At 41.8% G+C, this 27,534-nt stretch overlaps 1 protein-coding gene and 1 pseudogene across 2 annotated transcripts; both read right to left on the bottom strand.

The window, feature by feature from the left end:
• Positions 1-1,232: 1,232 nt before the first annotated feature.
• On the bottom strand, positions 1,233-27,534 carry ENTPD4 (ectonucleoside triphosphate diphosphohydrolase 4). 2 transcript variants are annotated; one of them, XM_044912560.1, is made up of 12 exons: positions 27,450-27,534; positions 26,067-26,264; positions 25,365-25,570; positions 22,322-22,472; positions 21,655-21,758; positions 14,184-14,243; positions 13,580-13,710; positions 11,309-11,475; positions 7,536-7,860; positions 5,656-5,741; positions 4,548-4,709; positions 1,233-2,133 (listed from the first exon to the last, which is right to left on the bottom strand). In XM_044912560.1, exons 1-12 carry the CDS (start codon positions 27,455-27,457, stop codon positions 1,905-1,907), a joined length of 1,827 nt encoding a protein of 608 aa, XP_044768495.1. In that variant the 5' UTR covers positions 27,458-27,534; the 3' UTR covers positions 1,233-1,904. The 2 variants fall into 2 exon arrangements, with proteins under 2 accessions (XP_044768495.1, XP_021554456.1); XM_021698781.2 differs by having other exon boundaries at positions 13,556-13,710.
• LOC110588458 lies at positions 10,353-10,761 on the bottom strand (annotated as a pseudogene).

Consider the following 27,534-nt stretch of genomic DNA (forward strand, 5'->3'; position numbering starts at 1 on the left):
GTCTTCCACAGGGACATTTACCTCCCTCCTCCCTGACACAAGAGCACACACCAGAGGCTGTACGACCACTGAGCTCCTCCATCCTTCTGGAGAGCTGAGAGACAAAGATTCTACCAATAACTTTCTCACTGTTGGAATATTCACTCTGAAGAGCAGAGTAAGAGAATTTGCATTTCTTTTATATATTTGTGATCTTTTCAAGTCATCAATATATATATGATATATGCCCTGTTTTAAATAGTTAATAAACATAAATAAAATCCAATTTTTTTAAAGTTAAGTAAGGGCTTCAGGATCTGAATCCTTTCTCTAATGAATACTGTCTGGAGAAGCAGCTGTTGATTCTCAAAATACACATTTGCTACCAAACAGACGAATTTAACTGTTCTGGGATTAAGAAATAGCATGCGTGTACACACACACTCACAAAAAGAACTTCACCTAAAAAAAACTAGGTATGAGAATTCCCAAAGCCTCTAAACTAAACAAATAGGTGAAAAACAACCAATCTCACATAAGCCAATCCAGTTGTTCTCTCTAGGTTTCTGTTTAAAATGTTGAACTTGTTTTCTCAAACTGTGAGTTTATTTCTTTTATTAAAGTCAGGCCCTTCTCTTAGTCAGGATTTACAGTGGCATTACCACCACAGCCTCAGCTGTGACTGTAATAAAGACAACCGGTCAAGCTAAGTATGGGGTCACCAAGATAAAACTGCTGCGACCATTTTTCATTAGGGAGGGGAACACCAACCTGAAGTTGGAAGAAACTGGAGCACATTAAACCAGCAAAAATGTACCACTAAGAAATGCTGACGTGCCTGTCAGCAGGCTCTAGCTCCAGTTCTCATGACCTTGAAACCAGTGAAACTTGATCAGTTTTCCAACTCAAGGACATAATATTCTAGGGCTGCTGAAAGGTGGGAATGAGAAAGTCATTACTGTGGTCACGAAAGACAATGGTAATGGGGATTTTTCTACATGTGTGTGTTTTTAAAAGAAAGAGCAATGCATTCTCTCATCCTCTTTATCATTTCTCTCTCTCCCTCTCACACACACACACACACACACATTCTATTCTCTCACACACACTCTCACACACATTCTATACTCTCACACACACACAAAAACATCTCACACACACACATTCACTCACATATATTCTCTCAACACATATTCTCTCTCTCAACACACACTCTCTCACATTCTCACACATACACAAAAACATCTCACACACGGTTTCTCGCACACACATTCTCTCTCACACACACATTCTTCTCTCTTACACACACACACACACACACACTGCTGTAGTCATTATTTCACATCTTCCAGGATTATCAATTTTAAAAATAGTTACCTCCTGGTTCCTATATTTCTATCTTGGGTATAAATGGTTTTGATTTTTTAAGCCTACAAAGAAAATATACAGTGACAGATCTGAACAATAAATAAAAACTACACATCACCCTGTGTAGGTCAGAGCTTTTGAGATAGACAAAAAGCGGACTATGATTCAGCCAGTCATGTTCTGGTTCTGAGAAAACATCACTCTCAGTGCTACCTCCTCTGATGGAAAACAGCTTTGCCATTCCCTCCAGTATCAAAGTGAATCTGTTTAAAATTTAACATACCTCAAAGAAAAACAAAGTCTTAGGTAGCCATCCTATGCAGCAAGAATGAAGTGATTTTCCCTTTTCCCTGCTCCTCAATTTAAAGCTGTATGCAAAACGGCTAAACGCAACACTTCTGGGACAGCAGAGCTTACAAACAATGGATTTTGTTTTTGTTTCAAGGAACAAAAATTGGGAAAGGAAAAACAAAACCAAATGAGAATAAAGAGGAGAAACCCTGAGGCAAAAAATGGCTTTTCCTTCAGAAAGTCTCGCGGGGCTCTCGAATTCCCGTTCACAAGGTACCGGCAATCTTCTGGGATGGAAGGCCTTCCTCCAGCCAGAGGGTGGCGGTCGAAGTGCTGCGCGGTGCCCGCCTGTGAATGCGCCGGAGCCGCAGCAGGTACAGGAGGATGGAGAGCACGACCACCAGGAAGCAGCCTGAGAACAGGTAGTGATTGTAGACAAAGGAGAAGCCCCGCCAGTGAGCGTGACTGGCCCGAAAGGTCTCCTGCTGGATATCTCTGCTCGCATGGAAACAAAAGCAAATACCACAGGTAAGCGAGAACGGGACTCGTCAGGCAAGCCACGCGGTGGAACAGTGCGCAGCATATGGGAACTGCGCGCAGGGTATGGGAACAGCGTGCAGCGTATGGGAACAGCGTGCAGCGTATGGGAACAGCGTGCAGCGTATGGGAACAGCGCGCAGCGTATGGGAACTGCGCACAGGGTATGGGAACAGTGTGCAGGGTATGGGAACAGCGCGCAGGGTATGGGAACTGTGCGCAGGGTATGGGAACAGCGTGCAGCATATGGGAACAGCGTGCAGCATATGGGAAATGTGCGCAGGGTTATGGGAACAGTGTGTAGCATATGGGAACAGCGCGCAGGGTATGGGAACAGCGCACAGGCTATGGGAACAGCGTGCAGTGTATGGGAACTGCGCGCATGGTATGGGAACAGTGCAGCGTATGGGAACAGCGTGCAGGGTATGGGAACAGTGTGCAGTGTATGGGAACAGCGCAAAGCGTATGGGAACACCGCGCAGGGTATGGAAACAGTGTGCAGCATATGGGAACAGCGTGCAAGCTATAGGAACAGCGCGCAGAGTATGGGAACAGTGTGCAGCGTATGGGAACTGCGCACAGGGTATGGGAACAGCGTGCAGGGTATGGGAACAGCATGCAGGGTATGGGAACAGCGTGCAGCGTTTGGGAACAGCGTGCAGCATATGGGAACTACGCACAGGGTATGGGAACAGCGCGCAGGGTATGGGAACAGCGCGCAGGGTATGGGAACAGTATGCAGCGTTTGGGAACAGCATGCAGCGTATGGGAACTGCGCACAGGGTATGGGAACAGCGCGCAGGGTATGGGAACAGCGTGCAGCGTATGGGAACAGCGTGCAGCGTATGGGAACAGTATGCAGCATTTGGGAACGGCGTGCAGCATATGGGAACTGCACACAGGGTATGGCAACAGTGCGAAGGGTATGGGAACAGTATGCAGCATTTGGGAACAGCATGCAGCGTATGGAAACAGCGCACAGTGTATGGGAACAGCACGCAGGGTATGGGAACAGCGTGCAGCATATAGGAACTGCGCACAGGGTATGGAAACAGCACGCAGGGTATGGGAACAGTATGCATTTGGGAACAGCGTACAGCATATGGGAACTGCACACAGGGTATGGGAACAGTGCGCAGGGTATGGGAACAGCACGCAGGGTAGGGAACAGTATGCAGCGTTTGGGAACAGCATGCAGCGTATGGGAAGAGCGTGCAGCGTATGGGAACAGTGCGCAGGGTATAGGAACAGTGCACAGGGTATGGGAACAACATGCAAGGATATGGGCCAGAGGGAGCTGGTTTAGGACTCGGTGCTGCAGACAAAAACTGTCATCTCGGTCTCTGAGACTCGGTTTCCTCACCTCTAAAATGTAAGCTAATGTGGCGTAACAGAGGGTGGTTGTAAGTAGTAACAAGAGAACACATGAAAGTGCATTCATAAGTCTGTGGCAGTTACCATTATTGTCATTCGGGAAATAAAAATCAGAGAAATGTAAAAGAACGGTGACAGTTTCACTAACACACAGAAGCCAATGTGGAACGAGAGCACCTGTCTGTGAGCTGTAATACCCACTACTCACAAAGTCTGCAGGTGAGCCAGCTAAACAGACTGCTGGGACTTGCTCAATTAGATGAAGGGGAAAAAAAAAAAACCCCCAAGAAGCAAATTCCTCGTTTATCAGTGCCCCAGGGTTCTTACGTGGGGTCAGTGGGCAGCCAGTGTGTGAACGTGAACGGGGAAATGTCCGTCTTTACTTGCCAGTCTCTGACTGGCATTTCCACTGACCATGAATGTGGACAGCAAAGAACCGCAGTGTCAGCAGTACTTGTGACTTTGACCGTGGGGAAGCTCGAAGATCTTTTATATCACACTGTGGTGGTTTGCAGATGCCTCAAAATACCGACACATGTCCCTGTACTGAAATCACAGAAAGTACTAGCTCTGCTGCCAGACTGGTTATTTCATGTGTTAACAAAAATATGTCACAGGCATGTGTTCTGTAATATTTTGATAAATGTATTTCAATACGGGGGTTTCCTCTGTACCCTATGTTATTTATTTTATACCTTAAGAACAGTATTTTGAGGAGGAGTCCAAAGCCATAAAGATGAAGAACCCCAGAAACAGCTCTTCTGTGCAGGGGTTAGGGAAAGACGCTTGAGAATAATCAAAAGCTTTTGTGCTGTGTAGGATGGGATGGGTGGGGTGGGAAGGAAGCACGGGTGGGGAAGGCCAAAGTCAAACTCTGGTCTACAGTCCTGTCCACGGCCAGCACGCACCCCAAACAACCGCAAACCACAGCTGCCATGCTGTATCATAATGCAGAAAAGCCTATTTTCTTTTTCTTGGTACCAAATCCATAGCCATACCTTAAGGGTAAAAAACGGGTCCTGTAAAGGATTGCTCCAAGCGTCCACTGAACTTCCTTGTCATAAACTTGTAAGGCTGTCTTTAAATTTTTATAGTTGACAGGAAACGAAAAGCCCCTATGAAACACCTCGAACATCCAGGCCGACTTGAAGCACTGGTACCTATGAACACCAAGCATAAACGTAAGTGGGATCCATTTACTTGTCAAAATGAACCGTACGCTGAGATGTCCTTCCCCCGCAACCACGGTGGGTGCACAGGCCAGCACTTTGGGCAGCCAAACAACCCTATACACTTCCAGTTGATCGCCTTGGTTTGTGCCCCTTGTCCCATAACCCGAAACAGTTCACCTGCCAAAATTGGTTAGCTCATGAAACTTGGTCTCGGTATGATTTCATACCTTGCTATGATAGATTTTTTTCCTCAGGCATTCCATCATTTACTGTCTGATAAATACTGAGCAAGTCCCAACTTCTTTGGACCTCAGTTTTTTAAATTATAAAATGAGAAGGCAGAAGAGTCCTTTTCAACTCTGATATTCTATGATTCTAAATATTTATCAGAAGCTTACTTATTGCAAAGTAAATATTAGAGTCTTACTTATTGCAAAATGCTGAGCTAAGTTAGTAATGAGATATAATAGCAAATAATAAGATAGCCCATGTACTTAAATGACTTATAATGACAGGATTTTAAAAAAGCAACAAAGAATTATGAAGTAAGGCAGAATCTGATAAATGCCACTAGGGAGACATAATGCATGCTCTGGAGACCGACAGAGGGATGGAGTTTGCTTGAATGGGCAAGAGGGAGACTCAAAAGGGACAGCGTCTGACCTTACTCTGCGGTCTGGCCAGGACTTCTACAAGCAGGGAATGAAGAAGGGAACTCCAGGTGGAAGGAACAGCAAAACTGAATAAAAAACTGTCAGCTATGTTTGGACACAAGTATCTGTTGTCCCGTCTGAAAGGAGCCCCAGGATAGATGAGGAGAAACAGTGATCGATGAGGATGCAAAAGCAGGTTGGGGCCAGGGTGTGGCAAGCCAGGTGCCAACACTGAAGCATGGTTCCATGCAACCGCATGGGCTCAGCCACCCACTGCTTACTTTAGCCTGTGGAGGTCGGCATGGGAGGCGTAGAGTCCTCGGTCAAAGCGTTCCCGCAAGATCGACCACTTTGTTGCACAATAATCCTAGAAGAAATTTCACCCCAAAGAAATCATTGGTAAAGATTTAACAGTTTCTTCATTTTAAAAATGGTTGACCAAATTCATATTCCTAACAAACAGATCCTTCCAATTAGGCAACACAAGCTTAACGTCTATGTGTAATGTGAAGACAGGATGCAGAAGCTTCCAGCAAATACTGATTAGCAAAGACAGTGCTTGTTCTGTCTTAAAATGCTGCCGAAGTTATTGTTACAGAGAATTGCACTGCCCACAACCAACCTCTTCAAAACTGCTTACGTTTCCCGCTGTGTGACTGCCTGTGACAGGCAGAAACTTTCGGAAAAGTGAAGTGGTACTTCAGTTAGGTCCGAGTGGGTCCCTAGGTCTGTGGCTCCACAGTGCAAGGCCCTGGGAACACCAACATGACTACAAAAGGCCTGTCTTTAGGAGAAGGGCAAGAGGTGCCATCTTTTCCTGAAGTTATTTGTAATAATATTAATAGCTAACATTTATTGAGCACGAAGTGCCTTTTTTGAACAGAATACTTAAAGCCATTCCTTGGCATGGCTAGGATTCCAACCTCTATTTAAAAGACGAAGAAACTGAGGCTCTGAGAGATGGTGAAACGTGCAGCAGGGAACACAGAACAGCACTCGGTCTGGGGTGAGAGGTGTGGACAAGCATTGAGGGCAGAGGAAACACTGTGAACAAGGAGGGAAGTAGGTTGGATGTCAGGGAAATGAAGTCCGCAGTAATGAGAGTGAGGGCGTGCGTGCTGGGTGGGGAGAGGATGCTCCCGGGTGGGGATGACATGTGAAAGCACTTGCAATTTATACTGGTACAAAAGGAAGCTGCTGAAGACTGTTAAGAAGGAGAGAGGACTGCACTTGTGTCTTGGACAGAACTCTCTGGGAGTGGCGCGAGGAATGGACGACGGAGGGAGACCAGAGGCAAGAAGACCAACTGGGAGGCTCCTACAGGTGACAGCCGCAGGCTTCACTAAGGCGGTGAGAGCAGGACGGAACATAGGGAAGGCTTTGAGAAATGGTCATGCATCAAGTAATGTGCTTGCTGACTGATTATGGGGCATGTGCAGCGAGGCGGGAAGGAATGGTGGGGAGAAGTCTAGAACTCCTGAGTTTTGGGAGGTGGACTAGATGGTCAGGGATGCCATTAACCCAGACAACATCACAGAACGAGGGGAACAAAGGGAAAATGGTGGGTTTGTTTTGGGACATGAAATCTCGTAGGCAGGGGTCAGGACTGGACCCTCTTCTTGACAGGGAGTAGCAGCGACCCATGAGCATGGGTGAGACCGTCTAAGAGCCTGAAGGTCCAAGGGCCAAAGATGGCTGTTGGGGATCACCCAGGGTTAAGGGGTATAAAGGTGGGGAACCCTTGAAAGAGCCTAAGCAACCATCAGAAAGGCAGGGGCCGACAAGAGAACAGGGGTCCTGGCAGCTAAGGGACAGGAAGGCTGCCAGGAGTGTGGCCAGATCATGGCTACATTATTACATTACATTACATTATTACCCAGAAGTATACAAGTCTGTCATTTGGAAGCCACTCGTGATCAGAGCGGTTCATGGAGTGGTGGGCCAAAGTCCACTCACCGTGGACTTCTGACTCCTGCTGGGACTATGGCTCTTGCTCAACCAAGGGAACAGGATCCCCAACATGCTGCACTACACCCTTCCATCCTCCACCTTCCCCTTCTCTTGACCCCGGCCTCTCAATGTGCAGGAGGCACATAAGCTGCCACTGTCTACACCAGTCTCTCAAAAGCATGTGGGGGAAGAGGGTTTCTTTGGAGGTTACCTTTGCAGCTTTAGTAAAAGTAGCAGCATTGTAATCCCCCCCCATTCGTAACACATCTTCAGTGCAATAGTAGAACTCCGAAAAGCCATAGAATTCGCTGTTCTGGAAGTGAATCGGGGGCTGGTAGATGCCGTTGAGGGAGGTCTGTGTCTCATTCGTTTTATTCATGAAAGGCTGGATGGTCTCTCGACACAGGTCAAAGTCTCCTGTTCCCCGGAGGTACATGGTCTGTCCATTTTGCTGGATTTCATCTTTAATGTCTAGGGGTAAGCAGGGGTCCAGGTATGGAGTATCAGGAGCCAGACCGGTCTGTTTCCCCAGAAGCCTACAGGACAAAGAGAAACTTGATTTGAGACTGACAGAAAGACGTGTTTTGAAGAAGCAGCTACAAGTCAGTGTTTCTTAAGACATTCTGTGGACCATGAGCTCTGTGAGGTGTTCTGTGGGAATGAAGAAGTGTTCTGGGATCATAAGGTTAGGGAAACAGGTTCTTGGGCCCCTCCTGGAGATTCACCATCCATCCAAATGTGTGTAGGGCAGACACTGTAACAGGGTCCAGTGAGACAGCTACCCTGTCGGATGACCAGTGCTTTCTGTACCCTGGAATGTGGCCTGGCACTCTCAGCCCGAGCATCTGTGGTTCCTACGCTCCTCTCGGTTTCAAGTTCACTGCAGGTGAATGCCCACCAGCTGTGTTGTTTCCAATCCTGTTCTGCCACTAAAGCCTGTGGGTTTCAGTGTAGAGAGATGAAATGTGACCGTGGAAAGAAGTCACTGGCCCCATCTAAGCCAGGCTCCAAGCCTTAGATAAAGGCAAGGTGCTTGCTTGAAAACTGCTGTCAAATTCAGTATTAGCAAGGTTTAAAAAAATGGGGAAAATCGAGAAGAACTGGTATCAAATTGCTTCACAAATGTCTGTTAAGCCCTTGGTAGTCTTTAAAGAAGCCAGAATGACACTGAGATGAGCAGGTGCAGTGCATGCCAGAGCTATGACGGGTGTAGCCTGAGAAAAGACCTCAGTCCAGAGCAAAAGACTGGCACATGAATACTTAAGTTAAAACAAAATAAAATAAAACTGCTGTTTGATTCTATTTTTGATTCTCTGTTTTAACTGATTTTTAAAAATTAATCAACTTTTGATCCCAACTGTTGCAGGTAAGAGAGTTTCTATTGTAATACAAGGTTCTGAGAGGTCCCATGGAAAAGAAATCTTAACTGTCCACTGAAATGCACTGTGCTTACGACTGACTTCCCGATGAAATGTCCCTGCACTAAGACCTGTCATCCCACTGTATGTACTCACCACTTCTCACTGCTAAGCAACTGAGGAACAGAAAAGAGCTCACAACAACCGCGTTTACGTTAGTATTTGATACCGTGACATCACGTGGGCCTAAAAGGTGTTTAAATATTACTATCAGTCATTCAACTGACAAGCTGTTTATTCCGAAGATCAGGGCAACTCAAAATGCACTTGAATGTAATAAATTAAGGTCTTTGCCATTAATTAAAAATGTCTTATTCTGAAAACTCAATTGCTACTTATGGCAAAGAGATAACTATGCATTTCAAGGCTCAATTCATGACATATGTATAAAATGATGACTAATGTTTATAATTATTACAAAAGTCCAAGATGGGGTGCCTGGGTGGCTCAGTCAGTTAAGTGTCCGACTCCTCGTTTCATTTCAGGTCATGATCTCAGGGTTGTGAGATCATGACCCACATCAGCCTCCACACTCAGTGCAGAGTCTGCTTGAGATTCTCTCCCTCTGCCCCCCCTGGCTCACACACACTCGCTCTCTCTAAAATAAATACATAAGTAATATCTTAAAAAAAAAAGTCCAAGACTAGTCAAATGTACTTCAACACTACTGTTTTTAGTTGCCCTACATCTTAATTAAGAAGGACCACTGAACTGTCATGCAAGTTTCTTGACATTAAAACCAATTAGTAAAAATTTGCATTGCAGGTGTTTCTCCAAAGTTCTAATTCAAACATCACTTATAAAATATTTCTATTTAAGACTATTATAAAAAATTATTATACCAAAACGTACTATAATATATACCACATTTAAAAGAAACGATGGGACTACCAATCTCTTAACTAACACCATTCAATTAATGTCTGGAGCAGAAAAAGAACAAGTTTTTTAGTGCTCTTCCTATTCACATATGTGAATTTCTGGAAAATGTGGTACTGAATGGCTCTGACTTGGTCTTTCTTAAAGTTCAGGCCTCCACAGGTTTATCAAGATTAAATTGATCAAGGAATTATATACTACCATTTAACTCTATGAATTGGGATTTTTTCCCTCAAAACTGGTTATCAAAAAAAAAAAAAAAAAAAGAAAACTAAACACAGTAATTAATAGGATATTTTATATAATCCCAGATTTGAGATATTTTTATTCATCCAAACAGCTTTGCTTTTCTTATGGACCAACTTCAAATATATAATTGCTATATACTTAAACTTATAAATTTAAACTGATTAAGGTGTTGCCTAGGTGGCTCAGTTGGTTAAGTGTCTGCCTTTGGCTCAGGTCATGATCCCAGGGTCCTGGGATCGAGTCCTGCATCAGGCTCCTTGCTCAGTGGGGAGTTTGTATCTCCCTCTGCCTCTGCCTGCCACTCCCCCTGCTTGTGCTCTCTCTCTCTCTGACAAATAAGATCTTTAAAAAAAAATAAAGTGCTGCTTTTGTTTTATATATTTTCTATAGCAAAATTTTTTATAAACTCAGTTTTTTTTTGTTTTTTTTTTTTGTAAATCAGGGCAGTTTTATTTATGATGGCAAGGTACAAGACTCCATGCTTAGGTGCATGGGTGAGATAAGGACCAAGCCCAGGCCTTCTGCTTCTCTTTGGGATTCCTGGGGGCAAACTTCTCCTGCAGTGTCTTCCATATGCCTTTATTCATTTCCTTAACTCTTCCAAAGTGTCTGTGGACAGGATCAGCTTGTACTCTTCCATGGACAGGCTGATGAAGCTCATGTCTCTGGGATGAGGGTACTTGTGTTTGTAATAGTTTGAATGGAATCGGCTAAGCTCTCATACATCTAACCACAGGCCTCGGGCTCTGGAATCTGGGTATTCTCTCCCTCCTGAAAGGCCTGTGTTCCCGCTGCTGCAGGTTAAGTGCCCAAGTCCCAGCCCTGTTTGCTCTCATCCACTGGCCGGTCCTCACAGAACTTAAGGAAATGCTGGTAGTGGCTGGTCGCCATTTTGGGCACCCCATAAACTCATTTTTAGAAGTTTCACTGCGAAAATGTTTAAGATCACTAACTTAGACTTCTAGATCACTTCTTTTTCCTGAATAGCTTCTTTCTCTATGGTCTTATCCACTAAATGACTGTACAGGCTGGTCTTATCCACTAAATGAACACACCAGAACATCACATAATTCACTTCCATCATCAAAGACAATTTGATCATCACTTACTGCAGGCCTCCAGGACATCTGCAGTGGCCCAGGTGCTGAGTTTCCCAAGGACTTTGCAATGTGAAATACACTACCCAGGGCTCAAAACTATTTCAAAACATTAATAGTGAAATTTCTAATCCAGGGAGGTGTGGGTCTGAGAGAGAGCTCTTCCTTCAGAGCCTAGGAGGATTCAGGGCCAAAGGTAGGGATCCTGCTGTCCTTTCATTTCTCAGCTGGCAGGGGAGTCAAAAGCTGACAGCACTGATAGACTTCTGCTACTTGAGGTCTCCCTGCTTTGCCTCCATGTTTTCTTGAAAGTGAATCCTGAGAAGTGGAAGGTGCTTTACCTGTTCTTTTGAACTGTGCTGGCAAATATTTGGTCTTCGTATCTCTGTCGAGCAGCATTGCCACCAAACCCAAGAAATGTGGCCACATAGACTCGGTACACATGCTCGGTTTGGTGAACATCACATCCCAAGTTAAATTCAGCTAACAAGTTCTTAGCTACTTCTTCCTGCAAATGCAAGGATAAAAAGCTTTAATATTTTAAGCAATACAAAAAAAATTACCTCCTGTGAAAAAGAAGGATCTAAAAAGATTCTCATCTAAAAGCAGCAAAAATTTCTGCTTCTGCATTTCCCAAGGACCCTTCTAAGCATCCCTCAGATTTCAATATGACAATTCTGACTTAAGAGAATCCAGATATGCTGCACATCTGTGATACCGTTGCTTTTTGTAAAGGGAAGTTAGCAACATAGTTCATATCCTCCGATCTAGTAAACCTACTTACTGAAGCCTATGCTTTAGAAATAATTCTAAACATTGAAAAGTCTCTACATACAAAGATGACGACCTCTGTGTTCTGTGAGAGAAAAAACTGAGTGTCATCTAAATCTACAACTCTGGGGCACTGGGATGGCTCAGTCGGTTAAGCGTCTACCTTTGGCTCAGGTCATGATTTCAGGGTCTTAGGATCGAGCCCCACATCAGGCTCCCTGTTCAGCATGGGGTCTGCTTCTCAGAAGCTCTCCATCTGTCCCTCCCCCCTACTCCTGCTCTCTAAAAATAAATAAAGTCTTAAAATTGTTTTAAAAGATAAAAAAAATCTACAACTCCTAGGAGGGTTTAGTTAATTATGGTAATCAACAGTTTATGGAGGAACATGCTTATGCACTGTTAAACAAGGGACACAAAATTGTATAAACAGTAAGATTATAATAACTATATTTGAAAAAAAACCCATAAACACGGAAAAATGAATGAAAAGAAATACACCAAAATGCTAACAATGATTTTTTTGGATGATGCACCCATGGAAAAGTTTTAACCCTGATTTTTCAGTATTTTTCCAAACTCACTTTCTATGTATTTTTTACTTTGTCTTGGGGGGGAAAACATGACTTTTAATAAAGAGTGTAATAGTTTCTAGAGGCATGCCTGGATGAAAGCAGAACACACAGATTGTAATATTTGAATTTATAAAGCATTTTTGTAAAGAGCTTAATAAATATACCAATAACATTTAGTGAGCAACCACGAGGTGGCTGGCAGTACATCAGATATATTATATGCACTATCTCATTTCAGCTTTATAAAAACCCTGTGTGAGGGGTGCTTGCATTCACATTTATAGATGAAGAACCTAGCTCAAAGACGTTAAGCGATGTGCTTAAGGTCACACATCTAGTGAGGCCAGCGTGATGATGGAGCCCAGACTTTTTTAACCACTACACCATGCTAGGGGAAAGTGTAGGAAACCAGGCTTTGGTAATAATTTACAGCTGAGTGGTAACAGAGTCGTGAAGACATGCAGCAGTTCAGGAACACATGTGGAAACATTTCTGGTGCTCTCTATACAAGGCTGCCCGGCCTACTGGGAAACTCCAGGCAGTGACTGCGAGCCCTGAGGGGCATGGGAGAAAACAGAAGAAACCCTAAGTTCAGAAATGTGCAAGCAGGGCGCCTGGGTGGCTCAGTTGATTAAGCGACTGCCTTCGGCTCAGGTCATGATCCTGGAGTCCCGGGATCGAGTCCCGCATCGGGCTCCCTGCTCGGCGGGGAGTCTGCTTCTCCCTCTGACCTTCCTCCCTCTCATGCTCTCTGTCTCTCATTCTCTCTGTCAAATAAATAAATAAAATCTTTAAAAAAAAAAAAAAAGAAATGTGCAAGCAGTGCATACAAACCCCAATCCTTTCTAGAAAAGTCAAAAGCTGTCTGAGCCTGAAAAGAAACCCCAGTACATTCCCCAACTATAACTTAATATGATGCCATTATATTAAGTTTTACAGTATCTGTTGAGAAAAGAAGTAACTGAAGAGAAAATACAAACAAAAATTCAAGCATGTGACTAAAATTTATACCAAACCAAAACTCTCAGTTTAGAAAACAAACCAGCTGACTTCAATGAACAAACACAAACGGCTTAGCGGAGGTTCGCATGGCTTCCTCCTGACTCCGTTCTCCTGGGTTGGGAAGGTAGGGCCTCAGGAAGCATAGTAAAGATGTGTTCAGACTCAGAAAACAAAACAAAAATGGATGGAAACATGTTAAAGGAAAACCAAACCAAACGGAAGAAAATTTGTACGGATAGTAACCTGCTGTGAGGAGGCAAAGCTTACAGTTTTGGGAACTTCGTACGCTATCTGAGTTGACACGCCTCCCATGTCCAGAATACCAGCTGTCCTTTTACGGAGAATAGCTTCCCTGCTTTCGCTACCAGGAATGTTAACCTCCACAACTGCATCCTCATCTGCAAAGAACAAGAAACATCCATTGGAACAGAACCAATCTGGAGAATGGGGATCTTCTGAGGAGTCCTCTTGTTTTCATGGTACTTTCAAGCCCACTTGGGCAAACTCAGCCTACTCCTCCCACCTAAAGCCAAGTTCATAGCGGGAAAGAGCAGCTCCTCTCTCTACTCCTACACGCTTAGCTGTGTCACAAAACTCAGCTCCTGGGGCACCTGGGTGGCTCAGTCGGTAAAGCGTCTGCCTTCAGCTCAGGTCATGATCCCAGGGTCCTGGGATCAAGTCCCGAATCTGGCTCCCTGCTCTGCAGGGAGCCTGCTTCTTCTTCTCCCTCTGCCCCTCGCTCATGCTCTCTATCTCAAATAAATAAATAAAATCTTTAAAAGACAAAACTTAGCTCCTTTTTTATCCTTTGGGATTAGACAGACCCGCCATCATTTCTAGTCAGACACATTGTTGGAAGCATGATACTTACCATCCTCAATATGCTCGAATCGTCCAAGGACAAAATTAATGCCAATCCAAGCATACACACCTATAGACATTTTATGTGGGGGAAGATAAGAAGGATAAAGTTTTAAGACACTTTGTACAACTCTTATCGATGCAGTTAGTGCAAACAACTCGTTTACTTTACCCCCTGACAACCTGTGAACACATTATCTGAAATAAAGCATCCCTACTGATGTATATTTTCCTAGTGTCTTTCCAAGAACTCTCAACTTTAAAATTGATAGTTTCCTATCATTTACATAGGCAAAAATAGAATTCCCTCAGTGCCGGCTTCTGTTTGAAACTGTTTTGAAATAATGGAGTTTTTACTTTATGAAGTTAAACCTATCAACTGCAAGGTTGAAAAAAACAAATTAACTCGGACTCTTCCAGTTCCTTCATCCCTTGCTTTCACCCAGTTGCTGAGCCTCGTTTTCCTTTTACAACATTTCCTCTATCCAGTCTTTACCCACTTTCATTTCCACTTTGATTTAAGCTGTCACAGAGACCTAGTCAATCTTCCTGCCCTCCTCCTCCACTCCATCCCACACTATTCTCTGCTATTGGCTTGACCTCCAGAACAAAGGCCAAACTCCACAGCCTGACAATCCAAGACCTCTCCAACTTCTCATTTTTATTGAATAAATCAGACATGTAACATTTTATAAGTTTAAGGTGTACAGTGTGTTACTCTGATAGGTCTATACACTGTAGTATGATTGCCCTTATAGTGATACCTATTACATAGAGTACAATATTACTGTCTATACTCATTATACTGCCCATTAGAACTCTATGGCTTATTGGGGCGCCTGGGTGGCTCAGTCGTTAAAGCGTCTGCCCTCGGTTCAGGTCATGATCCCAGGGTCCTGGGATCGAGCCCTACATCAGGCTCCCTGCTCCACAGGAAGCCTGCTTTCCCTCTCCCACTCCCCCTGCTTGTGTTCCCTCTCTCGCTGTGTCTCTGTCAAATAAATAAAATCTTAAAAAAAAAAAAAAAGAACTCTATGGCTTATTTATTACTCGTTCTAAGTTTGCACCCTTAAACACCATCAATCTTATCACCCTCTCATTCCCTGGTAACCACCGTTTTACTGTTCTTTTCATAGGTTTGACTTTTTCAGATTCCACAAGTAAGTGGTATCAAACAGTACTATCTTTCTCTGTCAGACTTATCTCACTTAGGATAATGTGCTCAAGGTCCATCCGTCTTGTCACGAATGGCAGAATATCGTCCTTTCTCATGGCTGAATAATATTCCATTGTGTGTATGTACTACATCTTTTTTAACCATTCATCCATTGATGAGCATTTGGGTTGTTTCTCTATCTTGGTTCTTGTAACTAATGCTGCGATAAACATGCGGGTGCAGGCATCCTGGTGAAATGCTGTTTTTATTTTCTTTGCGTATATACCCAGAAATGGAATAACTGGGTTGTATGGTACACCTATTTCCAATTTTTCGAGGAATCTCCATATTGTTTTCTATAGTGCCTGGACCAATCTACATTCCCACCTACAATATATAAGGCTTTTTCACCACATTCTAGGCAGCACTTGCTACCTTGTCTTCTCGATGACAGCCATTCTAACAGGTATGAGATAAAATCTCATTGTGGTGGTTTTGATTTGCATTTCCTTGATGATCAGTGATGCCGAGCATCTTTTTATGTGCCGTTGGCCATTTTGATGTCCTCTTTGGAAAATGCCTAGTTTTTTTTTTTTAAAGATTTATTTATTTGAGAGAGAGCGAGTGAATGTGGGGGGAGGGGCAGAAAGAGAGGGAGAATCTCAAGCAGACTCCAGGCTGAGCATAGAGCCCAATGTGGGGCTTGATCTCATAACCCTGAGATCATGACTTGAGCTGAAACCAAGAGTTTGATGCTCAACTGACTGAGCCACCCAGGCGCCCCATGTTTATTTAGTTTTTAATCAAATTGTTTCTTAGCTGTTTTATTAAGTCGTATGAGATCTTTATATATTTTGGATATTAACCCCTTATCCAATATATGGCTTACAAAAATTTTCTCCCATTCTGTAGGTTGCTTTTTCATTTTGTTAGTTGTTTCTTGTACTGTGCAGAAGCTTTTGAGTTTGATATAGTCCTGTTTATTGGTTTTTGCTTTTGTTATTTGTGCTGTTGGTGTCATGTCCAAAAAATCCTTGCCATGACTAATATTGATGAGCTTCCTCCCCATGTTTTCTTCAAAGCGTTTATGGTATAAGGTCTTATGTTTAACTCTCTGATCCTTTTTGAATTAGTGTTTGCAAGTGATGTGAGACAGGGGTCCAATTTCATTGTTAGGCACGTGTTTCTTCATTTTTCCCACCACCATTTGTTGAAGAGACTATCCTTCCCCCATTGGGTGTTCTTGGCTCCCTTGTTGAGTATTAGTTGGCGATATATGCTGGGATTTAATTCTGGGCTCTCTATTCTGTTCCACTGATTGAGGTGTCCTTTTTTGTGCCAGTACCATATTGTTTTTATTAACACTGCTTTGTAGGATGGTTTGAAATTGAAGCATGATACCTCCAGCTTGGTTCTTTTTTCTCAGGATTGTTTTGGCTATTAGGGGTCTTTTGTGATTCCACACAAATTTTAGGATTGTTTCTATTTCTGTGAAAAATGCTTTTGGTATTGTGATGGGGATTGCATTAAATCTGTAGATGGCTTTGAGTAGTATGGCAATTTTAACAAAATTCATTCTTCTGGTCCATGAACATGGGTTGTCTTTCAATTTGTCTTCTTCTATTTCTTTCAGTCAAGTCTTGTAGTTTTTATTGAAAAGATCTTCCACTTCCTTGGTTAAGTTTATTCTTATTTTATTGTTTTTGATACCATTGTGAATGAGATAGTTTTCTTTCTTTTTCAGATGCTTCATCATTAGTGTAAAGGAATGCAACTGATTTCTATATGTTGGTTTTTTATCTTGCCACTTTACTGAAACTGTTGATTAATTCAATGATTGACAGCTTTTTGACGGACTCTTTAGGATTTTCTATATATAAAGTCGTATTATCAGTAGATAAGGACAATTTTACTTTTTCCTTTCTGATCTGGTGTCTTTCCTTTGTCTTGCCTAATTACTCTAGCTAAGACTTCCAGTACCATATTGAATAGGAGTGATGAGAGTAGGCATCCTTGTCTTATTCCCGATCTTAAAGGAAATGCTTTCAATTTCTCTCCACTGAGTCTAACGTTAGCTGTGAGTTTGTTATATGTGACTTTTATTATGTTGAGGTATGTTTCTTCTATACCCACTCTGTTAAAGATTTTTATCATGAAAGGATGTTATATTTTGTCAAGTGCTTTTTCTACAATGCTTGAGATGATCACATGATTTTTTATTTTATTTCCACTCTGATCTTTATTATTTCCTTCCTTCTGCTAACTCTGGGCTTCATTTATTCTTCTAGTTCCTTGAGGTGTAATGTTATATTGCTTATTTGAGATCTAATTTCTTAATATTTGCTTTTATTGCTATCAATTTTCCTCTCCGAACTGCCCTTGCTACATCCCACAATATTTGCTATGTTCTATTTCCGTTTTCATTTGTTTTGAGATAATTTTTTATTTCCTTTTGAATTCTTCTTTGACCCACTGGTTTAGAAGTGTGCTGTTTCATTTCCACATATTTGTAGATTTTCTCACCTTCCTCTTTTTTCTAGTTTCCTACCATTGTGTTCAGAAATGATGGCTGCCATGACTTCAGTCTTCTTAAACTTGCTAATAAGACTTCCTCTGTCTTGTCATATGATCTAACCTGGAGAATGTTCCATGTACACTTGAAAAGATGTGTATTCTGCTGCTATTGGATGGAATGTCCTGTATATATTTATTAAATCCATTTGTGCTAACATGTGGTTCAATTCCAATGTTTTCCCTTGTTGATTTTCTGTCTGGATGATTGCTGATAGCGGGGTTCTGAAGTCCCCTACTATTATTGTTCTCTACTTCTCCCTTAAGACCTGTTAGTATTTGCTTAATATATCTCAATGTTTGGGTGTTGGGAGCATATATACTTATGTTTTATCTTCTTGATGTAGTGGCATGTTTATCATCATAAAATGACCTTCTTTATCTCGTTACCCTTTTAGACTTCCAGTCTACTTTGTCTGATATAAATATGCCTATGCCTGCCTTCTTTTGGTTTCCATTTGCTTGGAATACTGTCTTCCATCCTTTTTGAGTCTATATGTGTCTTCAGAGCTGAAATGTGTCTCCTATAGATGGCATATAGTTGGGTCTTGTTTTTTTAAATCTATCCAGCCATTCTGTGACTTATGATTGGTAAGTTCAATCTGTTTACATTTAGGGTGATTACTGATATGTAAGGATTTACTACTGCCATTTTATGTTTGCCTTCTGGTTATTTTGTCTCTCCCTTATTTTCTTCCTTCTGTTTACATCTACCTTTGTAAGTTTGCAGTTTGTTTAGTCTCCCCCTTTTTTTTTTTTTTTTTAAAGATTTTATTTATTTTTTTGAGAGAGAGAGAATGAGAGACAGAGAGCATGAGAGGGAGGAGGGTCAGAGGGAGAAGCAGACTCCCTGCCGAGCAGGGAGCCCGACGTGGGACTCGATCCCGGGACTCCAGGATCATGACCTGAGCCGAAGGCAGTCGCTTAACCAACTGAGCCACCCAAGCGCCCCTAGTCTCCCCCTTTTTTATGTTTTGTCTCTGCTCTGATGTTTGCTTTGTGGTTACCATGAGGTTAACATAAAACATCTCGTAGGTAGAACAGTCTTTTTTCTACCGGTAGCAATTTATTTTTGTTCGCCTATAAAGTTTCCATCCTTTTATTCTTCCCCTTTTCTATTTTTGATGTCACAAATTACCTTTTTATGCTGTGATGCTGTGACCAAGTTGTAGTGGCTATGGTTACTTTTAATGTTCTTTTTCATTTAACCTTTTTCCTTGTTTAATATACTATTCTAAAGAAGTTAGTTTTTCTATTTATCACCTTAATCAGACTTTGGTGTACCTTCCTCTTTTCATTTCAGCTTGAAAAGCTCCTTTCAACATTTCTTGTAAGTCATCTCGGGTGGTGAACTCCCTTAGCTTCTGTTTGTCTGGGAAAGCCTTTATTTCGCCTTTATATCCAAAGGATAACTTTGTCAGAGTATTCCCAGCTGGCAATTTGTATTTTTCGATACTTTAAAGTGTCATTCCACTCTCTCCTGGCCTGCAGAGTTTCCGCTAAGAAATCTGCTGATACTCTTGACGGGACTTCTTTTGTAGGTTACTGTCTTTTTTCTCCCTAGTCTCCTTCAGAATAATTTATCACTGACTTTTGACAGTTTTAATGTGGTGTGTCTTGGAGAAGGTCTTTTTGCACTGAGATAAATAAGGTGATCTACTAGCCTCATAGACTTGCATATCCAGTTCCTTCCCTGGGTTTGGGAAGTTCTCTATTACCTCTTTAAATACGCTCTCTTCTCCTGGGATACCCTCTAATCTTATGTTGGTTCTTCTAATGGAGTCTGATAGTTCTCATAGGGTTTCTTCACTTTTTAAAAATCTTAGTTCTTGCTCCTCCTTTTAAGGGAACCATTTCTATATTCCCATCCTCAGGCTTGCTTATTCTCTCCTCCATCTGCTCTATTTCCAATGCATTCTAGTGCATTCTTCAACTCATGTATTGAATTCTTCAGCTCCAGAATGTTTGGTTTTTTAGAAGTTTAATCTCTTTGGTAAAGTAGTCCTTCTGTTCATTCATTTTATTCCTGAGATCACTGTATTTGCTTGAGTTTTCTTATAGCTCACTGAATTTCCTTATAATAGTATTTTAAATTCTTTATCAGTTAGATTTAAATATTCTATGTCTTTGGGCTCAATTACCGGGAAAACTGCCATGTTCTTTTTGTGATACCATATTAACATGATTTTTCAGTGTCTGATAAAAAGTGCTCTTTCTGCTGCATTTCAAGTTGTGGACACCTTTCTTATTAGGTAAGGCTTTTTTTTACTTTGATTCTAACAGTTCAACAGTTGGTAATTTAAAAAAAAAGGGTGACCGCAGAGCTGGTGGAAGTGTGTGCTTAGTACTTGGGGCTTTGAATGTGCCCACAGCCTGGTAGGGGATCTGCAAGTGGGGGTGGGGATCTCAGAGGTCCATGGGTGATCCTCTTGCCAGAATCCTGGGGTAGACAGTGGGAAACACATTCTCTGTGCCTTCCTCCTTTTCCTTTCCCTCCTCTCAGTCACTGCAATCTCTGCTCAGAGAGATCACTGGCACGCATTGTCAGGTAAACCCCTAACACCACCTTCACCCTCCACCTCCTCCGCTAGAAAAAGTGTGTTGGTCCATGGATGCCCCTGCTGCCACTTGCCTGGCTCCACGGCCTCCTTGAGGTTCAAGCCACCCATATTCAGATGGATGGATCTGTTGGGTGTCCTATGCAGAGTTGCTTTTTCTGGGTTAACGATGTCTGATTAGTTTTAAATCAAAAGGGAGCGAAAAAAGGAGCAACTCACGTTGCCATGACACTGACATCACCAAGACCTGGGCAACTTTTCATATTACTACCACCTTTCAAAAGGGCCATAAGCCACTCCAACTATTTTTGTTCCCTTGTCCACAGTGCAGCTTTTCTAACCTATGCTGACTCAAATCATTTCTTCTGCTTGGAATGTACTTCCTATCCCTCTCTCAGAGCCCTACCCTTACCATGCTCCAGCATGCTTGTAACTAGCTATCCCCGGGGGCACAGTTTAAATTGTCACTTGTTCCATGATGTCCCTAGCAAGGAAAAGAAAAATCTCCCTTTTTCAAACTCCCATGGTACTTTTTCCTTACCTTCCTTATGGCACCTAAGACTACCTCACATGGCAGCTAACTGTGTACCTCACTTGTCTGTAAACAGCTCAATGGCAGTATCTGAATTTCACCCAGTTTGTATTTTCTACAGTGCCTTTGACGGAGGAGGTATTTGCTGAAATGATAGATGATTTTGAAATAAATGCTCTGGTCTCTAATTTCTGGCAAACTCTTCCCCAAATAATATTTCATTGACTTGTCACTTCATTCTCAAGGAGAATCATTTACATGAAAACAGAACTAATATTTTCTCAGTGTATCAAAGTCAAGAATAATTTCCCCTTTGTAGCAAATAAATCAACAGAAAGCTCCAATAACACAGTAATTATCATAATTACAAAAAGCTGTATACCTTAGGCAAGGAACACAAACCTTTTCTATCAAAATGAATCCAATTTATGTTTCCTGGATGTGGTAAAGACAAACTAAGCTATTTTTTAAATGGCTTAATGTATGGATAATAAAGACCAGTCATATAAGAAACTAATTTTGCCATTTAAAAATAATATTTCAAGGGTATGATTTCCTCAATTTTAGGATAGTAAAAGTAATTTAATGAAGTGTACGCTGGGAAAATGGGGAGGATTTAAAGGAGTAACTTCCCAAATTTCAAGTTGAAGACCAATATACCAACCTTCTTGTTTCCCTGAAATGACTTCTGCATGAGAGTCAGAAAACAGAAAGTCAAAGTGCACAGGGATATCAGTCAGGAGGTCCTCCAGAATGGCTTTCTGCTGGCTGGAAGACAACCCCAAAATTGACACATCAAAATGGAGCCTACATTTTTCTGTTTTAAAAAGAGGAAAAAGCAAAAGAAAACAAAACAAAAACTACAGCTCTGGTATATCCTGTACAAAAACAGTAAATTATAAATCCAAAGTAATTCACCAAATAAAACTATTTTAGGAAGGAATTTCATGAGTTGGGTCAATTCTGTGATTCCCAGATGTAAAACTACAACTGCATTCGTTAAATTAATAACACACAAAATCAGGGTTTTTTTTATGACCACTTTATAAGTTATAGTTCTTTACTTCATAGTTTACTATTTATAGTAATAAACAGATACATAAAAAGATTTTTGGTGAGTTCTGGCTAAGTTCTGGAATAGTTCTGGTACTATTCCAAATTTGAAGAAAGAATTTTTACTGTCTTCCTTTTGGTGGTGATAATGGAAGAGGAGGAAGAGAAGGAAAAGGGCTGGGGGTGGGGGGTGGGGGATACACCACCACTACCACCATCGCCAACACCACGGCCACCCCCCCGGGCCTGGCCTGCCCTGATCCCATGCAGAGGATCACCTTTCAGGAAGGATTCTCATTCCAGCTGTGCAGAGAATGTAGAGAGGCGTCTCTTTGTGTTTTGCCCGTGGTACATGCTCTGCAGCAAAGTTTAAGAGTGGAGAAATGTAATCGCTGACTTTCTCTGGAGAGGTAGCAAATTCTGAAATGCCTATAGAAAAAAGGACACTTCTGTTAACAAGTAGATAGTTAATTAACAAGTTATGTTTCTTCAATGTGGCTCATTTGAGAGAAATTCTGGCTATACACCACACTCTCCTGGTTCTTCCCTCTCCCTCTAGCAACAACCTCCACAGTCTCTCTTCCTTACATGGTGGTGGTACTAAATGTTCAGTCTTAGGCTCTCTTCTCAGTCTCCAAAAAAGAGACCCAATTGAGCAACCACTATGTGTCAGACACTGGGATCGACAGCACATGAGCTCACACGCCTGCCCTCCAGAACAGGTTCCCACTTTGTTCAGGCAAGCTCACTCATTCCTTTGGCTGCCACCACTATCTTTGTGTCTCAGATCTCCAAATCTCACCAGCAGCCCCCAGATCACATTCCCAACCTCCAGATCAGTATGTGGGAACTGTCCACTAGACATGGCCAGGTCTTGTCCTCACAGACCCCCAAACTCAACATACACACATACAAACCTGAACTCAACTTCCACTACAAATCTACTCTTGCTGCTTGTTACCTACCCCAGTGACCACCATCACTAGCCAACCAGCAGCCCAAGCCAGGATTCTGGATAAAATCCTTCTCCCTCCCCCAGTATGTGTTCTGGGTGTCACTGATTGCCTCTCCCTGGTTCCTCTCACATTATTTCACTTCTCCTCCTCCCTTCTGGCAGCCTGATGCAACATATCCTACCCTCCAGTCTTGGCGATCCCTCGACCATTCCCTATACAAAGGGTGTCTTCCTGGCTTCAAATTTTAGAAGTCCAAAAATTTCTCATTTCACAGATTAGGAAACTGTGGATCCAGAAAGATTAAGTGATTTGTCAGAGCAATCAGCAGAAAACAGACCAAAAGTCAGATTTTTTTTTTACTCCACATACAATGCTGTTTTAACAGACGCCAAGCCCCAACCTATCCAGAATCTATTAAGTAAGGAAATTCTGAGAGCTTTGCTGAAATGCTATACATGAGAGTCCCTGCTTCAGGACAGAGAAGTGCTATAAAAAGGTACTTGAATTTCTACTTCCAACACTTTCTGTAGCATTAGAAAGAACCATGTTAAGCCTGGGATGATGTCCCAAAGGACAACTCCAAGGCATGAAAGATTTTATCTTATTTCATGTGAGCAGTTTGATCACTGATGGAGCCTGGTATGTGAAGCTAGATGAAATGCAATGTGCTTTATAGACTTCTATTTTTCAGTCTTCTGGTGAATTTTTTATTTGACCAACATTACTTTAACCCTGAAAATGTTTCTAGATTAGGAATACAGGAAAATTTAAGGAATGGGATAACAGAAAACTAAAAATTCACAGTCATTCATTAAGACTTACAGAAAAAAGATGATCTTTGTTCATGGAAATGTACTTTGACATCAAAACAATGCTTATATGAGAGACTCAGATTAAGTTCCCTCTCTTTAACCTAAGAAATGAGGTAGAGGTTTTGGATTTTCTGAGCAATATGCTGGTACCCAGCTGCCCAAACATCAAAGAATAATCAACTTGTTAAGGGTTGCCTGAAGAAGGAAGTGGGGCCTAAATTATTCAGTGAAGAATGGGGAGGACTCAAAGAGCCCACAGTCAATGTCATTAGGAACCATTTTATGAGGAAAGGTATTTTATCATTAAAACTGAGCCTCCTTTACATTTACATATTTGAAATAGGAGAGAATAAGCTAAGATAATTATTTTTTTATCAACATTCTCTAATATTTTACAAGATAAATTCCTTGGGTTGTTTGGGTTTAATATTTTACTATTTAACATACTAGCAAGATGAAATAAAAGTGCTGAATCTCTATTAAGATCTGTGGTCCTCTGTTTTATTAAGTTTATTTTATTGTTTTAGTAATCCCCACATCCAACATGGGGCTCGAACTCATGACCCTGAGATCAAGAGTCACATGCTCTTCCAACTGAGCCAGCCAGGCACCCCTGTGGTCCACTGTTTAAGTCAGTGATTATCAACTATCAAGACATAAAATGCCTATTGCAAGGTACTCCTGGACACCCTCCATTCCTAATACTTCTGACAGAGGGGCAATGCCCATGGAAATGGTGTACATACAGAAAAAGGTTGAGAACCACCGATTTAAATTGTTTAATGGAGAAAGCAAATCCCAATTTTTACACAGCACACTGACTTAGAAACTGTGATAGCTTTAAAAACTGGACATAATAACATCAGCTCTTCTAAGTTCTATAGTCACTCTTATTAAATAATGTAGATGATTAAAAATATATTGGGGGGCACCTGGGTGGATCAGTCATTTAAGTGTATGACTCCTGGTTTGGGCTCAGGTCATGATCTCAGGGCTCCCTCTGCACTCAGCACAGAGTCTGCTTGAGATGCTCTCTCTCCCTCTGCCCCTCCCCCACCTGTGCACGTGCGCTCTCACACTCTCTCAAATAAATAAATAAAATCTTAAAAAAAAAAAAAGAAATATATTGGAGCACTTTTTAAAAATGAAGGGAAAAAAGAGAAATATATACCAATGTATCAGAGTACAGATATCCTTGAGTTACCTGAAATTAGCCTGTCTTTAGGGATAGAGACCAATGGCTGCCAAATAGGGAAAAAAAAATCCCTCCATAATTAATGTCAACTAGCAAACACTTGAGTAGACACATGAGTAAGGCACTGTGATAAATGCCGCAGGAGACACAAGAAAGACATGGTTTTGGATATTTTATCAAGGAGTTAGTTGCCTCATGCGGGATGGACAGAAGAGGGGAAAGAAAGTGAAACAATCAGGTCCTGGTGTGAGCTCTGAACCAGGGCAATGACTGTGGGGAGAGGGAGAGGAGGACATGAAAGATCTCACAGAGAAAGGACAGAACCCGATTATCAATCAGATATTTATCTTTTACGTACCGGGTTTTATTTTCATAACCACTGGCTTCCGGTTTTTATCCCTCATTTGTCTGATATCCAACAGATCATGAGGATTGCCGTTGTGCCTTGGCCAGCAATAGACGAATATTCGAGACCCACTGCTACCACAGTCCACCACGATACCGTAGTTCACATTGGGGTTACTGGTGTCTGTAGCTTCAATGTCAGTAACTCGTGCCAAGTACCTTGTTGAGAAAAATGAACACACGCCTTTACTGAGATAGAGACTCTCATCCTGAACCTGAACAGAGCAAATGCAATAAATAAACACCAAGTCTGTGAATTCTGAACTGACCCACAATTGCATTTTTACAAGTGCCAAATGATTAAAGAGTCAAAAGAAAACAAAATGAGTGACAGTGATAAAGATAATCTAAATCAGATACACAGTCATTACTCCTTTTAAGAAGTTCAAACAAGTTCTGAGAAACAAAACTATTCCCAAACTATTGACCTTAACTGAAAAATCAGCTTAAAAGATATCACAGGAGAAGCTTATGTTTAAATTCTCTTACGATGTGGATTTGGTGGTTAATGATTAAACAGTTTCCAACAGTTTAATTTTTCCTGCCATGCTATATTCGGCACAGATTCTGTTTCCTACAGCTGCAGGCTCCTTCAATTCCAACCTAATCCCTAATGTAAAATGAAGCATCCCATCTAGAAATGTTTTTCTCTTACCTTTGAAACTTCTTATCTCTGGAGAGTCGCCCATACTTATTTCGGATTATAACAACAGAAAAGTATAAAAGCGAAACAGTAGCAGCCAGGATACTAATAACAATAATCTGGCGTAAATTGGTATTCAGAATTCGAGGACACCCCACTGGAGAGATGCTAAAATGCCAGGAAGCAGGAAAAAGACAGGAGATGCCGATCCTAAAATTAAAAAAAAAAACAAACCAGATTTTAAAGCAATCTGCTCCAAAGAGGCCTCCCCTCACCTAAACTGATCTCAAGGTTAAGACATTTGGCTCAAGCCACCTGTTTCCCTGCTGGGAGGTATCTGTAGGCCAGCATCTTCCCTATTGCTATTTTGCTATTTTACTCATTATTATAAAACTACATGAATGAAAATTACACCCTGATGGTTATGACACTTCTGTGTTTTTCCGCCTTTCTTAACAATATTATGTAGGTTATTATTTGTACCATGCTTTGTTCCAAAAAAAAAAAAAATTAGAGACAAGAGTCAGTTCAATATGATAAATATGTAAACCTATAATGAACTCCCGTTTAAGGATGATGAAACCGAGAAACAATTCAGTACAAAGAATACATGTAATGACAGGCCTGTAAAGGTGGCCTAGAGGCCAAAACGTTATCCATGAGATTAGAAACATATAAACAGCTCAGGAGGAGGAAGATTTTCTTAACACTGAATCCCAAGGCAAACTTCTCCGTGATGACTGAGTGAGAAAATGGCAGACAAACAGTATCTTTAATAACATCCCCATAATACAGTCAATAAATGAGTTTTGTATGTCCTGTGTTTTTAGAATTATTTCTGAGACATTTTTGCAAATGAACACTTTTCTTCTCCATTTATGTCAGGATTAAGAGATTATTATTAGGCTTACAAAAAGCTTGCTACGTTTAGAATAGATGTTATTGTTTTGTGGTTAATTTCTTTAAAGAGTGCTTCCTGGACTAAAATACCTCACAGAAGGGGTAGATATCCTGCTAACCTAACGGGAGTTTTCCACCTGCAGTGTCTAGTCTCCATGCGGGTCCTTGGGCCACTCCAGAGTGTGTCATCCCCTGCCCACTCCTCCAAGGCTTCCAGACAGTTATACTGTGCTTAATACGACCCCTCACAGATTCCAACACACCTGCCCTTCACAGTAAGCTACGTTAACCCCTGCAGAATCCACCTGGCATGACCACTTTCTGTAACAGGCACCCCAGTGAGGCCTGGAAGAACAAAGTTGTTAAACAGAAGTGTAGCATAATTTTGGACACTTTTCACTTGGAATTCAGATTTTTTTTTCCTTTCAAGATCTGCTCCTGTGGCACCAAAACCTCAGGTTTTACAAGTACCGGTGATGAGACACCATCACTCACCTCCCCATGCTGATGGGTCCAAGGCCAGGCAACGTTCTAGGAGTCAGTCCTCACACAACATTACAGAAATAATGGGGTCCTCCTG

This window comes from Neomonachus schauinslandi, chromosome 2 (assembly GCF_002201575.2).
Source record: "Neomonachus schauinslandi chromosome 2, ASM220157v2, whole genome shotgun sequence".
NCBI classification, from domain to species: Eukaryota; Metazoa; Chordata; class Mammalia; order Carnivora; family Phocidae; genus Neomonachus; species Neomonachus schauinslandi.